This window comes from Gracilinanus agilis, chromosome 2 (genome assembly GCF_016433145.1).
Source record: "Gracilinanus agilis isolate LMUSP501 chromosome 2, AgileGrace, whole genome shotgun sequence".
Lineage (NCBI taxonomy): Eukaryota > Metazoa > Chordata > Mammalia > Didelphimorphia > Didelphidae > Gracilinanus > Gracilinanus agilis.
The window spans coordinates 217,502,747-217,520,041 of record NC_058131.1 but is presented as its reverse complement, the minus strand read 5'-3'; the positions used below and the strand labels follow the sequence as shown (position 1 = coordinate 217,520,041).

General features: G+C 39.6%; 1 protein-coding gene across 1 annotated transcript in view; it reads left to right on the top strand.

Moving 5' to 3' along the window:
* Positions 1-17,295, top strand: part of PLCG2 (phospholipase C gamma 2) — a 172,439-nt gene that overhangs the window by 79,263 nt on the left and 75,881 nt on the right. The window contains exons 6-9 of the mRNA XM_044663650.1: positions 4,716-4,800; positions 6,693-6,776; positions 14,682-14,725; positions 15,985-16,057. Of these exons, the coding sequence (XP_044519585.1) occupies positions 4,716-4,800; positions 6,693-6,776; positions 14,682-14,725; positions 15,985-16,057 (286 nt within the window). The remainder of the gene's footprint in view (positions 1-4,715; positions 4,801-6,692; positions 6,777-14,681; positions 14,726-15,984; positions 16,058-17,295) is intronic.

The following is a 17,295-nucleotide window of genomic DNA, read 5'->3' as shown; positions in this document are numbered from 1 at the left end:
TTATTTTGTGAAGGAGTCCATTTTTATTTTTCTATTTTTGGACAACTGATATTTTTAAGAAAGTTTTTCTTTTGTTTGAGTCCAAATCTACCTCCTTGTAATTTTTACTTGTTGGTCCTAGTTCTGCCCCCATGGGCAATGGTGTCAAACTCAAATAGAAATGGGACCTACTGATCCATACATAAGGATCCCTGCAACTGCTTGTTGTTTACTTATGTCTGGTTCTTCGTGACCCCATGCTTTTCTGTCTCCCACTATTTCTCAAAATCTGTCCAAGTTCATGTCTGTTGTTTCCTTGACACTATCTATCCTTCTTATTCTCTGTCTCTCTCATTTCCTTTTACCTTCAGTCTTTTCCAACATCAGAGTCTTTTCCAGTGAGTCATATCTTCTCATTATAAGGCCAAAGTATTTAAAAGTCAGCTTCATATTCACCTTCCAGTGAAGAGTCTGGTTTCTTTAAGTACTGACTGATTTGATCTCCTTGCTGTCTAAAGGACTCTTGAAAGCAGCTGCTTATTGACTTAATTTTTAAATGTGTTATCTGTGTTTTACTGCATTTTTATTCATTTTGTTAAATATCTTCCCAATTACATTTTAGTCTTGTTCAATCAGAACTCAGGAAGAACTCAGTTGTAGGCCACAGTGTAGCCCTTGGCCGAGGTTGACACCTCTAGAGTTACTTCCTCTCTCAAATTAGTGCTTCTGAAAAATAGCTGCCTTATTCTTGTAACTGTATCCTTGATTTTGGACCAAGCACTTTTAGATCCTCATCATCTTCTGCTCTTGGTCCTGGATTGTTTAGAGAACTGATGGGCACAGAACTAGATAAGAATGAATTTACTTCATTAAGGTAGAACAAACTTCTGCTTTTTAGGTAAGATACTCCCTCCTCTAAGGATACTTTTTTCTTTTTTTTAAAAAAAGTTATATTGATGCCTTTTAAAAAAACAGTAGTTTTTTCTTAATATTCTCTTAATGTCTCCTCCCACTGAACAAAGGAAAAGGGTCAAGCAAAACTACCTGTTGGAACAGATGGCTAAGGTGTTCAGCTGAATGGGATGTGACTCTGTTAATCAATAAACATTTATTAAGTACATGTTCTGGTCTCCTGGGTATGAGAAAACAAAGTTGAATGCCCTAAACTTCAGGGAGTTTGTATTCTAAAGGTGAAACATGATGTCCAGCATAATTGAACCAATTCATAGCTTAACCAATACTGTATTAGTGTGCCTGTCATCCCACATCCCCCTTGTTAAACAAAGGAAGAGACTGTTGTGGGACAAAATGATTTATTTTTTGTAAAGGTAATTGAAGCTGAAATATAATTGGGGAATATATAGAAACTCAAGGGAATAGGACTATTTCCTTGCAACTGCTGCTTTCTAGATGGGAATATGCCCGAGATCAGCAGATGCTCTGGGCTGAGTTAGTGGAAATTGCTTACCTTTCATTCTTGTTGTGAGGACCCAATCAATTCTAGGGCTTCAAAACTTACCATAACATATTCTGTACCTATCCCTTGCCTCCTCTCTGTTCTCTATTCCTCCACCTTTTTCTGGCCAAATGTTTTAAATTATTTTTGCTGTTCTTTTGTATGGTATTGTTTCTAACGTCTCTGTTTTTATAGTCAAGTTTTTCTGGACATGAGTTCCAAGTTGTGGATGCTCAATGTGGCACCCAAAACTGAACACAGTACCCTGGGTATATTATAGACCCACATATAACCACAGGATACCAGAGTTATAAGGAACCTTTAGGGCTAGTCTTGTGACTGCACAAGAACCCTTGTAAAGTATCCCTGACAAGTGGTTATCCAACTTTGCTTAGCAATCTTTGGTAAAGAGAAATCACTATTCTGCCCAAGGAACTGAATTCTAATTTTGCATATTTCTAATTTCTGTTTTTCTTGATATTTTCCAATGTGATGTCTACCTATTCCTTCTAGTTTCCCTCTTTAAGACCAAGAAGAACAAGGCTAATTCCACTTTTATGTAATAGCCCTTTAAGTACTTGAAGACAGCTCTCTTGATCTCTCAATTTCCTGCCTCCAGTCCATAATGATATTTTCCCAATAATTCTCATTGTCACTTCTATAGGAGTTCTCTGCATTTGGGGCCCAGCTTCATTCCTCCAACTTCAGGTATAGTTCCCTCTATTACCCTCTTGTGATCTTTATTGGCCCATCTTGTGCCCTCTGGGCCTCTCTTCTTCATCCCATTTTAACCTAGATGAGTTCTTTCTGGCTTCCAGAGCTCCATCACCATGTTAGTTGCTAGAGTCATTCCGATTCCTAATTTGTCCTTACAGTTGTTAATAAGCTGCATTCCTATTAGTTTTATTTGTACAAGGTTGGAATTTTTTCAGAAAGAATTTATATGGATATGCCCTGGTTAGGTTCTTAGCCTCACTTCTGCCTGTTTTCTTCCTCATTTTCTATTGAAAATGACTAATGGAGCACTATGCTAAGCACTTTACAGACATTTCATTTGATCTCAAGAGTAGGGACCATGCTGTGTCTTCTTGTATCCCTTACCATGCCCAGCATATGGTAGGTGCTTGGTAAAAGTTTATTGACTAATTTTTTTTCACCCAAAGAGAAGGATCAAACACAGTGATTATGTATAGACTTAACTTGTCTTTTGGGGAGAGGGATTCACAGAACATTGGAAATATTGAAAAGGGCAAGTTATACAGACCACAGCTCTTTGATCCAGATTTAGTTCAAGCCCAAGTCACAAGCAGGTTTGGTTCTCACAATTTAGAGGCACCCCAGTCCTGGTCATAATGACTTAGAGTGGTGAGACATGGCCAAGCCTCCTTCTTGGCCATTAAATACATTTGTCATAATTGGTCTAATTTATCTTGAGTTGATGTTAGAACTGCCTGTTTTAATTCCCTCCATCATTTCTGTCAACTTATCTTTCATGCCCAGCATATAACTCAGAAAGGAGTTTGTTTTATGGATGCTGCCATCAGCCATCAAAGTGACAATGGACTCTGAGCTCCTTGAGATCAGGGAATAATTTTGCCTTTTTTTTGTATCTCCAGCACTTGATACAATGCTTGGCACACAGGAGGCATTTGGTAAATGCTTGTTGACTGACAAAGAAACTTAAGCTGACCGTAGGCTTCATATGCTCACCTTTCTATAAAGAGGAAGGTTGTGTTTTTCACCAGTTGTTCAATGGGACCAAGGTTTTTTATTGCAGTTAATCTGAGCATAGCTGTTTTTATTGTTATTTCATATATGCCATTGTAGTCATTATATGTGTTATTCTCTTGGTTTTGGTTCCTTTGCTGCTCTTTGTTCATACTAAGCAACTAACAGTTATACTACCACTATGCATATACTTTTTCTAAGAGGTGACCAATGGGAAGGTCCCATCAATAACACATTTTTTGTGATGGTATTCTTATTGGTGACAAAATTGGAAACAAAGCAATTGTACATCAGTTGGGGAATGGTTGAACAAAGCATGGTATGTGCATGTGATGGAGTAATATCTATTTATTTATTTATTTGTTTGTTTTTTTAAGCCCTTGTACTTCGGTGTATTGTCTCATAGGTGGCAGATTGGTAAGGGTGGGCAATGGGGGTCAAGTGACTTGCCCAGGGTCACACAGCTGGGAAGTGGCTGAGGCCGGGTTTGAACCTAGGACCTCCTGTCTCTAGGCCTGACTCTCACTCCACTGAGCTACCCAGCTGCCCCGATGGAGTAATATTTAGCTTAAGAAATGATGTCATTACTCCGTGAGGCACTGATATGATATGTAAAGGTATCATATGATACATATGATATCAGATGCATGATACAATTTCATGTTGTTAGAGATGTAGGTCAAGAGCTTAAGAGAGATCCTGACTGGAGATAATTACAATTTAATTGATATTTGAATCTTTGGAACCAAGTCAGGTCACTAAGGGAAAGAGCACCAAGAGAAGAGAACAAGGTCCAGGTGAGAGTTTTGGGAGCTCTTAAACACAGGGATCATGACGAAGATGATGAGCCATCAAATGAGATGGAGAAATAGCAGTTATATAGGAGAACCATGTAATGCCTTGGCAGCTGGAGGAGATAAGAGATGATCAAGAAGGAGGTGGGTTCAACAGTGTTATGCTGCAGATCGATCTCAGAATAGGACTGAGAGAAGGTGATTGACTTTGACGATGAAGAGATCATTGCTCGCCATGGAGAGAGATTTTCAGTATAGTGGGGGTCTCAGGAACTAAAATGAATGAGGGGTGAGGAGTGGTGAGGAAGCTGAAGAGGTGAATGTAGTATTCTTTTTAGAAGTTTACTCATGAAGAAGATGAGAGATTTAGGGTGATAGTTTGAAGATATGGCTGGGTTAAAGGAAAGATTTTTTTTAGGGTAGTGGGGACCTGAAAATATTAACAGTGGCAATGATAATGTTAGCTTATATTTATTTAGTGCCTACTGTGCCAGGCACTATGCTAAGGACTTTACAAATATTATCCTATTTGATCCTGAGGGTAGGTACCATATCCTGTGTTTTCTTGTATCTCTTATCATGCTCAGCACATAGAAGATGCTTGGTAAAAGTTTATTGACTGATTTTTCCTTCATGGAGAAGAATCAAACACAGTGGTTAGATAAAGATATAACTTGGCTGTCAATCATTGTCTGTAGTCAAACATTATCTTTCAAGATGAAATGCTTGTAAAAGAGCTTCCCTCTGTTTCTTTTCAGTATCAGCTTCCGAGAACTGAAGGCCATTCTTCCTTTAGTAAACTTCAAAGTTAGCAGTGCCAAGTTCCTGAAGGACAAATTCCTGGTAAGTGGTGGAGATGCCTTCCCAGTTAGCTGAATTCAGGGGTAAAAACTTTTCCTAGGGTGACCCTCTCAATCCTGCTTCCACAGTCTTTGATTCAGTGCTCTCACTTGAAATTTTTGTAAAGCAAAATGAAAGGTCCCTTTTCTTCTTTATTATCTTAATTATCTATATCTGCATTGAAGTGCCTCAGAAACACTTCAGAGTTTGGGAAAATACCCTGAGGAACCAGTGGTCACTGGGCTGTTTTGACCTGGACTTCTCAAACAGCTTATTTCCCCCTTTACCCGTCTATTCTGGCCAGCATTCTAGAACTGATTTGCTTTAGCATTTGTAAAAACCTTCTTTTGAAAACAGTTTTTTTAAACCCTTGTACTTCGGTGTATTGTCTCATAGGTGGAAGAGTGGTAAGGGTGGGCAATGGTGGTCAAGTGACTTGCCCAGGGTCACACAGCTGGGAAGTGGCTGAGGCCGGGTTTGAACCTAGGACCTCCTGTCTCTAGGCCTGACTCTTACTCCACTGAGCTACCCAGCTGCCCCCTGAAAACAGTTTTGAAAGCATCACTCCACCTATGCAGCCATGGGAGCTGTGCAGCCAATGAGACCAGGATTTCTCTTCTAGTTCTACAAAGCATCAGTGTTAGGACTGGTCTCAATGGGCTTTTATTTTTAGCTACATAGAGCCACGTGAACCTAACTGAGCTCAGCCATGAAGGTTCTGTCACATGTAAGAGCAACTCAGTGGCCTCCTAACTAGTCTCCCTGTACCCACTCTTTCCTCCCCTAAGTCTATTCTTTGCCCAGTTGCCTAATTGATATCCCTAAATCATAGATCTGACTTCATCATTACTCTACTCAGGAAGCTTCAGTGGCTCCCTGTTGCTAATAGGATAAAAATACAAACGCCTCTCATTCTGGCATTGAAAGCCTTGCATAATTTGGCTCCAGTCTCTCTTCCCTGGCTGGTTACACAATATTCATTCTCATGTCAAGTACTCTACTGGTCAGCCAACCTGCCCTACTTAGTACATTTTCCAGGTCCATGATTTTGCTCTGTTTCCAATGCCTGGAATGTCCTCCCTCTCTGCTTTTTGGAACCTTTATTTCCTTTCAAGGCTAGCTTAAGTACCACCTCCTATAAGAAGCCCTTCCTACTTTTCATATTTCTCCTTTCATCAAAATTATTCTGTATTCACTTTGCATAGATTTAGCATTTACTTATTTTTGCTTATGTTGCCCCCTCAGCCTAGTGCAGGGGTCGGCAACCTTTTTGGCTGTGAGAGCCATAAACGCCACATTTTTAAAAATGTAATTTCATGAGAACTGTACAGTGCTCACAGTGTGCGCTCCTGTAACAGTGCCTGAAAAAAAATTGACTTCATGGCTTCTGCAGAAAGAGCCATATCTGGCCCTCAAAAGAGCCAGATATGGCTCGAGAGCCATATGTTGCCAACCCCTTCCCTAGTGGAACATAAGCTCTTTGTGGGTAGGGGCTATTTCTTGTCTTTACATCCCTAGTACCTAGTACAGTTCCTGGAATTTAGTAGATATCTGATCAATACATTTTGGTTGAATTAAATTTTAATTGATCAAAGGGCTCCAGGTACCATTTCCTTCCTCAAGCAGAAGAGGTGTACTTTCTTCAGAATGGATATCTGCAGCCTTCTAACTCTGAGCCCTGGAAAGGGCAGGTACTGATTATAGCCTCCCCCTCCACCCAAGATTCTTCCCCCAAGGAGCAGTTCATTAATGAGTTCCCACTCATTAATGCTAGGGGCAAGTCTTGCACAGGCAGGCAGGCACTGACACAGCAACAACTCAAGCTTTGTTGTCAGGGTACAAGAGATTGAGTTTGAGGTGGAATCTGGACTGATTTTGTTGTTTTTCCTTCACAGGAAATAGGTGCCTACAAGGATGAACTCAGCTTTGAACAGTTCCACTTATTCTACAAAAAGATGATGTTTGATCAACAGAAATCAGTAAGGGCAGCCAATATTTGAATGATCTTCTTAGGTTTCCCCTTAAGTTTAATTTTAAATTATCTGCTTTTTTCTTCTTTCTTATTTGAAGGCATGGAGGAAGGATTGTCTGAGTTGGGGACGGGTTGGTCTGGGTTGGGCACTACAGAGAGGGACTAAATAAAGACACCCAAGTGACCTGAGGCTTATTTGTCCCCTCTGTAAAGTTATTTAGATAGATATTTAGGTTGTATTAGTAAGTAATGTGAGGTGCAAACTTTTGGATTTACTAAAGGACTGATGGAAACTTTTATAAAAACAGTGGCTAGCTCTATTTAACAAAGTTTTCTCTCTCTCTCTCTCTCTCTCTCTCTCTCTCTCTCTCTCTCTCTCTCTCTCTCTGTGTGTGTGTGTTATATAGATAAATATATAGTTAGACATGTATTTGTGGGAAAGGCCTCATGGCCTTCCAGTTAAAAAGCTTGCTTTGGAGTCAGTCCATGAGTTCAAGTTCAGCCTCTGACATATACACACGTGTGACCAAGAGTAAACCATTTCTCTTCTTAGTTGTCTCAGGCAATGTAGTATTAGTTTGTAGTGGATCCATTTGGGCCAGTTTCATAATTCTCTTCAGTGTCATTAGGCAGCACAGGAAGAGAATCTAAGCAACAATAATCCAAGGCTGAGACTTAGCAGGATGAAATTGGTAATAGGAAAAGGCAGGGGCAAGTGATTCACGAGAAGTAGACATGGTAGAGGTGAACTGGTTCACCAAGGGGTCATAATGGGGAAAGAAAGTAGCCAGTGAAGGGGTGACAACCTGGGAAAGAATTGAGGGATTGGAGTTATAGTGAGGATGAACAACAAAGTTTGGGGAGGCAGAAGGAGAAATGGAATGTTTGAGTTTGTGATCAGATAGGGTGATATCAGAGTTCATGAATGTGCATTTGTGGATGATGGCAAGATCACAGAACCATCTTTATGTGTAATTGAGGTGAGATAGAACAGAAGGTCATGGGAAATGAATAAGCTAATGGTTTGAAGGAATATCAATGTGTATGTGGAAGTCTCCTAATATGAGGCAAGTGTTAGGGAGGAGAGAAAAACTGTCAACCAAGCATAGAATTTATTGAGGAAAGAAGGGAAGGGTCTTAAAGATCAGAAGACTGGTCCAAGAATTTTGATTGGGTGGTAGATTAAATGAACTTCAAAAGAGAAAAGGCTACTACATGATGATGGTAGAGGATGAACTTAGAAATAATAATGGGGAGCGAGAAGTATTTTGATTCCCCTACCTCAACTAAGGAGTTGAATGTAAGAAGTATTAGAAAGGAGGCCAGACAGACTGTGTCAATCAAGAGGAAGACTCTCAGGGAGAGTCAGAAGGTAAAAGAAGTGGGAAAGGAAAAGATTTAACATGAAAACTAATTAGTTACACTTGGAACAAGCAATCTAGGGAGCACAATGGAAAGAGTATGTAGAGTGGAGGCTCTTTTTTGTGCTCTTTGGCAGTCAGTCTGTTAAAGCCTGTGGACTGCTTCTCAGAATAGCATTAAGTGAATAAAATAAAGTCCATTGTATTACAAGAGAAACCAATGGATTAGCTGGTCTTTAGGGTCCTTAAACAACTATGTAACATTGTGTATAAACAAGATATATACAAGATAAATTAGAAATTTAACCATGTATGGCTGAGGTCCTGGCTAATTAAAAAATGAAAATGATTTATCATTGTAAATCACAAAAGCAACCTCTTAAATGAATCTGTCCTCTGTTTACATCACTTGTCTGTAAAGGGATGCTTGAGTTTTCTTAAATAGGTAAACACCCTTTCATATCTAACGACAGGTTTAGTAACTTCATGCATTCTTTTTCTTTTCTTCTTAAAGGATAGAGCAAAGACAAACTTAAGAACCACAGGTTTGGAAGGGTAACCTCAGAGGTTATTTAGGCCAACCTAGACCTGAATAAGCATTCCCTCTATAACAGTGGTGTAAAACTCAAATAGAAGTGGAGGCCATTAAACCATACATAAGGATCTCTTTGAACTGAATATTGACTTATAAAACCATATACTAACTTTGTCTGTGTTCTCATATTTTTATTTATTTTATTTAATATTTCTGTTGCATTTTAATTTGGTTTGAGTCACAAGCTAGAGTGTTATGGATAGCAATGGGGCTTCTTTGCTCTACAATACCATGTCAAGTGATCATTAAGCCTTGGTTGAAGACCTGCAGTGAGAGAGTACTCCCTACTTTCTAAAATAGCCCATTCCACCCATGTCCAGCTCTCATGGTTAAATTATTTCTCTTTATCCTCCACTCATGGTTCCTGGCTCAGCCCTCTGGGGCCAAACAAAACAAGTCTAATCCTTCAAATGAAGGGAAGCCAGCTCATCAAATACTTGAATACAGTATAACTATCATGATATTTCCTGCCTTCTAGTTCCTGTCATATCTTCTCTAATTTAAGTAGTCCTAGTTCTTTCAGCTGATCCTCATCTGGCATGATTGCAGGGTTGTTCACTTAACCATCCTGGTTGCTTTCCTTCTGTCTTTCCTGATATGTGGCATAGAGATAAGAACACAATGCACTGTACTTGGTCTGAGCAGGGCAACTTTAGTCCAGGTCCAGGTATGGTTTCTAGAAAGAAGAGCATAGGTAATTACAATTTTCACATTTCTTTGTTATATCTCTGACCTCTGTGCTCACAATCCCAGCCTCATCATGCCCATCCCTCTTCCTGTAGAGTTGCTAGCAAGCTAGGGAAGGGTAACCAAGAGCTTGGTTGGCTTTGGCACCTGCCCACCTCAACTTTTGGTGGAGAGTGAGGGCAGAAGCTCTCCTGGAACATCTGGGCCAGCCTTGACTTTTTTTGTTAGTCCCTCAGAGATGAGTGAGTCAGAACCATCAACCCTGAACATGTTAATTTAAAGTGTGTTGAATGTTTGGCGAGAGATGCTGAGTTTCAGCTGTGTTTTAGAAAAATCAGGGGAGAGAAGCAGGTCTGGCTGGGTCGTATTGGCCCAGCCTCACATCTTGTGGCTTGACAGAGCAGGCCACAGCAGTGTAATTGAATTTTCTGGGGATATTTCCACCCTGTTATAGGGCATAATAGTAAAATTCTATTTCAGAAGACAAGGAGAAAGGTCATGGTGGCCTGATAGAAGACTTTTTAAAGAAATATTGTCTGATTACTTCCAAACAAGATCTAAAGTAAGGTTTAAGTGGTTCTTTTAAGTAACAAGAGACAAGGATGTGAAAAAAAAATCACAATTTGCAATGTGGGTCATAGGCAGCAGGAAAAATAGTAGTACTATAATAATTGTTAACCCTCCCAAATTGGAAACCAGGAAAGAATCTAATTCTTTGATCTTTAGAAATGACAAGTTTGCTGATTTAAGACTGAGTCCTTTTTACTTAGATCTGGAACATGTTAGGAGAAACAAGTCTTTGGCATAATAAATTCTTTTTTAAGTAGGTTGTGAATTAATGAGGTTTCGTTGAAGTGTGATTACAAGCCTATCCCTTCCCAACAATCCCAGAAGCAGATGCTCACAGGGTTTCTGCTACTTGTAACTTAATCTCATCTGGAAGCTTCATTAATCCTTGAAGGGCCCCCTTGGTGTCTTTGAAGGCCTACTCCCCAAATTAAAACAGATTCAATTCTGATGTGTTTATTGAAGAAGAAAGTTGCTTTTTGCTTGTGCCTTCTGGAGTGAGGTAGATAATCAGTTTGGTGGTTGAGATCCTCCCCCAGAATATTTGTGAGAGCTTCCAGCTGGGCCCAACTTACTTCCAGAGCACAACTTATCCACTGGGAGAGGCAGCTAAAATATAATGGGAAGATTACTGGGTTTGGGGTGAGAAGACATGACTTGAAATCAGCGCTGCTGCTTATTAGATGTATAACTAACAGCAAGTTACTTGACTTCTTTGGGCCTCAGTTTCCTTATCTGTAAAATGATGATAATAATAATACATTCCTGACTTTATAAGATTCTAGTAAGGAAGAATATGAGAGTTGTTGTTATTATTATCATCACTATTAATAATTATAGGATAGTAGATTTAGAACTACAGGAGACCATAGTCGTCAAACCAACTCTCTTATTTTATAGATTGGAACCCTGAGGCCCACAGATGGAAATGGCTTGTTCAGTAATGTATAGGGAATAGAGTTGGCTTATAAACCCAGGTCTTTGTACTCTAAGGCTAATACTCTTTTCTGTTGCATCATTCAGCCTCTGTCATCACTGGTGTGTTTTTCTGTATTTCCCGTGGTATTGCATAGTCACCTTTGGGCAATAGCCATGTCTGGGCCATGCCATTACCCTAAGAATATTTTTGGCATCTCTATTTTGCTTCTTCCTTCATACTATTCTCTTCAAGCAAACTTAGACATAGGCCAGAATAGTGAATGGCATAGTGTGCGCGCTCAATTTTTTCCCCAAGTCAGCCATTGAACTCTAGATCTGGGAAAAGATCTTGGGGATTTTCTGGTTAACTCTTTCATTTTACAGAAGAGAAAACTGAAACCTGGGATGAAGGGACCAAGTGATTTGCCCAATGTCACTCCACTGAGAGATAACATACTTAGAATTAAGCCCCAGTGTCATCTTCATTTCAAGGCATCACATTACCCCTTAGCCTTAGATCACTCCCATTGTTCACCACCTCCACTCTGAACATGTGCTACTCAATAAGGGTGGAGAAAATCATGTATGCATTCTCACCAGGTCCACAAGAAATTTATGTTACTCAGTCTCTCAACTGGTCCTCCCCTGATGCTAGATAATCCCACTGTACCTCCATTATCAAATCACTCTTAACAGTAGCTCTTCCAAATCTCTTTATTCCTCCTCAGACTTTCTATGCTTTCCTTTCCCTTTTGTCTCTCAGATGAGATCCTTTTCTCATATTTTATAGAAAAATTAAAGCCATTTTCTATGAGCCTGAGGAAGTAGAAAGATGGTAGTGCCTTTTTTTATAGCCCCTCTTTTCTCCTCTTCCTCATTCCTCCCACTCAGTACCTTCTTTTGCTTTCTGTCTCAAATGATGAAGTGGCCTTACTCCTTGGCAAGACTTATTATTCTTCCTGTTCAAATGATCCCATTCCATTTTATCTCCTCTAGCAGATTGTCTCCTCTGTCATCCTCACTCTGGCACTTATATGTAATTGCCTCCTCTCTACTGTCTCTACTGTTACTTACAAACATGCCCAATTCTCTACCATTTTGAAAAAAATCCTCACTTGATTCTTCCATGCCTATTAACTGTCATCCTATATCCCTTCTATCTTTTATGACTAAACTCTTTGAAAGGCCACTTATCACAGATGAATTGAATTTCTCTCTTCTTACTCTCTTAAATCTTTATAATCCATCTTTTGCCTTTATGATTTGACCTTAACCTTCTATAAAACTGCTCCAGTAATCTGCCAAATCCAATGGCCTTTTCTCAATCCTCATTCTTTTTGACTTCTCTGTAGCCTTTGAGACTACTGATTTCCCTCTTCTCCTTGATACTTTCTTCTCTCTGGGTTTTAGGGACATTACTGTCTCCAGCTTCTCCTCCTGCCTACCTGACCACTCCTTCTTAGTCTCCTTTGCTGGGTCCTCATCCAGGTCATGGCCACTAGCCTTTGGTATCTCACAGAGCTCTGTCCTGAGCCCTCCCTCTGCTCTTCTGACTTCATGCTACTTCACTTGGTGATCTCATAAGTTCTTATGGATTTATTTATCATCTCTATGCTTATGATTCTCATATCTCCCTGTCCTATTCCATCCTCTTTGCTAATCTATATAGTTTTGCATCTCCTACTACTTATTAGACACCTCTAATTAGATGTTCTGTAAATAACTTAAATGCAATATGTCCCAAACTAAACTCACCTTTTGCTCTAAACCCCTCTCCCCTTCAAATTTCTCTGTTGCTTTTGAAGGCAATCAATAAACATTTATTAAGTACTTGCCATGTGCCAGATACCTTGCTAAGTTCAGGGGCTACAAAAAGAGCACTGCTACCTTTCCAGTTACTCAGGCTCATAACCTGGGTGTTATCCTCAATTACTCACTCTCCACCTACTTCCCCCCCATTGCCAAGGCCTGTTGATTTTACCACTGCAACGTTTTTTGAATACACCCCCTTCTCTCCTCCGTTACTATCACCACCCACTCTAAAACGTTGTCCATTCAGCCACAAAATGATATTCCTAAAGTGTAAATCTTACTGTGTCACTCCTCTACTTAGTAAAATCTGGTCACTTCCTAATACACCAAGAATAGAATGCAAGATCCTTTTTGGTATCCAAAGCCCTTCATAACCTAGAAATCCCCTCCATGCTCTTCTAGTCTTCTTACTTATTCCCCACCATGTGCTTTCTTACCTTCTGTTTTAGAATTAATACTAAGTGTTGGTTCCAAAGCAAAAGAAAGGTAAGTGTTAGGCAATTGAGGTTAAGTGACTTGCTCAGGGTCTCACAGTTAGGAAGTATCAGAGATCAAATTTGAATCCAGGACCTGCCATTTCTATACTGAGATCTCTATCCACTGAACCACCTTCCTGCCCCTCCCTCATGTACTCTTTGATTCAATGACACTGGCCTCTTGGCTGTTTGGTGAATAAGATACTGTGAGATGCTTCATTTCTGACTGTCCCCAATGCCTTGAATGCTATCCCTCCTCATCTTTACCTACTGGCTTCCCTGGCCTCCTTCTTGTTCCAACTAAAATCCTATTTTTTGCAGGAAGCCTTTCCCCATATTTCTTAATTCTAGTACTTTCTCTCTTTTAATTATTTCCAATTTCTCCTGTATATAGCTTGTTTATTTGTGGTCTCCCCTATTAGATTGTGAGCTCCTTGAAGACAGGATTCTTAAGGTCCCTGTCCTTTGCTTCTTTCTGTGTCTCTAGTGCCCAGCACATATGGACACATAGTAGGCACTTCATAGATGTTTATTGACTGAGCTTGGATCAATTAAAAGAAGATTCCAATTTTGTTCTAGCTATGTTACCTCATCCTCATAGGTTTTGACTTTGTTAGTTTTCCTTTCTGAAGAATGATCTTCATTTAGTTGTAGGTAGAACATGCTTATAGGAATCAAAACTCCATATTTTCTCAATAAGTCAAACTTTCAAACAAACTATAAATTTAAACAATGGTGCTTTCTTTTTAGAACATTGTTTGATTCTCCTGCTCTGGTCTCTGATCCCCTGACAGGGGCAGGAGCAGGGGGGGGGGGGAGTGAGTTGTCAGGAGGAAGCAGGTAATTAGTCTGCTATCTGTTCCCTTGCATTCTGTGTGTTTATCCCTTTGTTTCTAGCATGAATTAATTTTTTTACTTATCTAAGAGAAGGTAGATATCAATTCCTTTGTTTCTTACTCAAAGCTTCAAACACTAGGGCTTCCAAATAATTCTGGAGAAGCTGGGAAGGGGGGTGAGACTTGGGAAGGAAGGTGTTAAATGCACACTGTAGGCATTCAGTCAAAGTTTGTTGATTTATTTGGGTTCCAGGAGGAACAACTGGATTTTGGTGGTCCCTGTTAGAGCATAAATTAAAGGCTGTGAAAGAAATTACTAGAAGTTTGTTTATCTTCACTTCAGTTTTAAAGTTAGAAATTAGCCCGTTAAAATATTTACAAATAGAGCAGCTGGGTAGCTCAGTGGAGTGAGAGTCAGGCCTAGAGACAGGAGGTCCTAGGTTCAAACCTGGCCTCAGCCACTTCCCAGCTGTGTGACCCTGGGCAAGTCACTTGACCCCCATTGCCCACCCTTACTACTCTTCCACCTATGAGACAATACACCGAAGTACAAGGGTTAAAAAAAATATTTACAAATAAATGAAAATGTCGATTTTCATTGACTAGCACTCATTTTTTAATGCATTCCTTATTTTTCCTCTTCTTTGTCTTATTTTTCAGATTCTTGATGAGTTCAAAAAAGATTCATCTGTGTTTATTCTGGGGTGAGGCTTTTCTCTAACCTTTGTTCAGGTCTATCAGATTTACAGCTGTGCTGGGTATGCTCCTTTCCCTTCCACCTCTACCCTCCAGTTCTACCCTGCAGAGCCCTCTTTCCCTCCATTGGGATGCTGTCACCTTGAGGAAGGTAAAGGCCCCAGTGTGGGCTTTGGCCATTTATTTAATGATAGAAATCTATTGCTAGCCCTTCCTCTTCATCAGAGGGGGACTGATTGTGTTATCGGACACAACTCTTCTATGGAAATTGGGATGTTTCTAAGTGTGGTTCATGCTCCAAGTAAACTCTTAACCAATTGGAACAGGTAGGCATATTCTGAAGTGGATCTCTGGCACTTTTAAGTTAAAAACCCGAATTCTACAAAAGGTATTTTTATACTACTACAGTGTAATGAAACTGCCAGATTTATGAAATAAAAATAATTGGCAACAAAATCAATTGGTTAAAGAAGATAAGGTTTTTGAGTAAATACTTTAATTAGAAGGAAAGATACAAGAATGTAAGTGTCTACTATGTGCTAGGCATTCTGCTAAATGCTTTACAAATATCTCATAGTAACTCTGGCAGTAGGTGTTATTATTATTCCTATTTTGAAGTTTGAAGAAACTGAAGTTAAGTGACTTGCCCAGGGTCACAAAGATATTAAGTGACTATGGCCAAATCTGAATTCTGGTCTTTCAGACTTTAGGACCATCACTAGCCACAGAATCACCTAGCTGTATTTTTGTTTATCCTAATTTGTTAATAAAGGGGGGAAAAGGGAAGCACTGACCCGTTCTATATTTCATTGGTTCAAACAGAAAGGACCCCCGCCCATGAAAATCTTAAGGGAAATTGTTTATTTACAGATTTGTGTAAAATCCTTCCTATAATGCCAGATTTTTGTTATATAAATGGTGTTCACATCCAGCCTTGTTTCTGTGAAAAATACACCCAGGAAATCTCTTCCATTTTAATCAACAGTTATACACATTCATACTCGTGATGAGATTAGGTTGTAACCTGTTGGTCTGGATAGTAGTTTTCCTTTTTGGAAAAAATGAAAGGTTCCAATTTTTGACATGTAGAAAGATTAGTCTCAGTGAACCACCTGCTCATTGGGAAGGGAAGTTAGCTTTCAGACTTGTACTTGGACAGTTTCCTCACCAAGATCATGAGTCCTTACTTGATGGCTACTACCATTATTTAACTTTGTGGGAAGGAGTTTTTCTCTAATCATCATTTCTCTTTTTTCTTTGCTAATAGAAATACAGACCGGCCAGATGCATCTGCCGTTCACTTGCATGATTTCCAGAGGTTTCTAATGCATGAACAGCAGGTAAGAAGAGAAGAAAAGGAACTGGCCACTGAATGAACTAGGGTGGGGGATCATAAAATGAAATCACTTTGGCAGAAGGCATTTCACAACTTTGAGGAGCTGAGCATTGTGTTAAAGAAAAGCAGGTCACAGCGGAAAGAACCAGAGACCTGGTACTACTTCTGTGTAACCTTGGACAGGTTACCTCAATGCTGCATGGCAGTTAACTCAATTTATCTTTGACTGACTCTTCCACCTTTCTATTGAAGGCTATTTTGAACCTTCTCCTATCTGACCAGGTATACTCCAATACTATCTCTGCTCTCTTTCCCCTACTACATGGTCTCAACTCCTACTTATTTCTTATACCTATGCTTAATACTTATGCTTAATTATGAGCTCCCTCATTTCCCATTTTCCAGTACCTCAAAAGCTTTGTGTCTTTCCCTGTCATCTATCCTTTGACACCAGACTTTGAAGATAAAATAACTCTTCTTTTTGACCTGGTTAATGTCTTTATTTTGTGCCCATGATCCCATCCCTTCCTGTCTCCTCAGGAAACTTACTCCATCCATTATCTCTTCTGTCTCATCATTAGTTCCTGTCTCTACACTGGTTCCTTCTCTTCTGCCTATAAACATGCTTATGTCTATGTCTCCTTATTAAAACAAACTAAACCTTCACTTTGCTGCCTTCTCAGATAAAATGTCCTATGTACATTTTCCCCTTTTCCCTGATAATTATTGCAGAGTAGACTGCATTCACTGCCTCCTTGGCTTTCCCCCTCATCCACTTCTTAACCCCTCACAGTCATGTCACTCTGACTAATTTCTATGGAACTTTTCCTGATCTGCACAGCTAAAAAGTGATTTCTTCCTCTTTGAATTCTGAGGGCTCCCTGAGGTCTCTTAGGTACCAATGGCATACACTCTATTATGCTTAGTGGTGAACAAATCTTACCTTTACCCTTTTTAGATTACATATTTCTCCAAAAGCAAGCGCCATGCCATTTTTTCTCTCTCCTTTTTGTATATACAGGCTCCAGCCCGGCAACCTGTGCATAGTAGGTGTAGAACAAATATATGTTTAATTGATAAGGTTAGAACTAGAAAAAAAACCTGGAAATTTGCTAGTTCAACTTACTTGGGCTTCAGTTCCTTCCTGTGTAAAGTCAAAGTGTTGTGAGGAAAATGCTTTGCAAAATCTAAATTGCCATAAAAATGCGAGCTAGTCAATAGTATATAATACCTAGTTTTCAA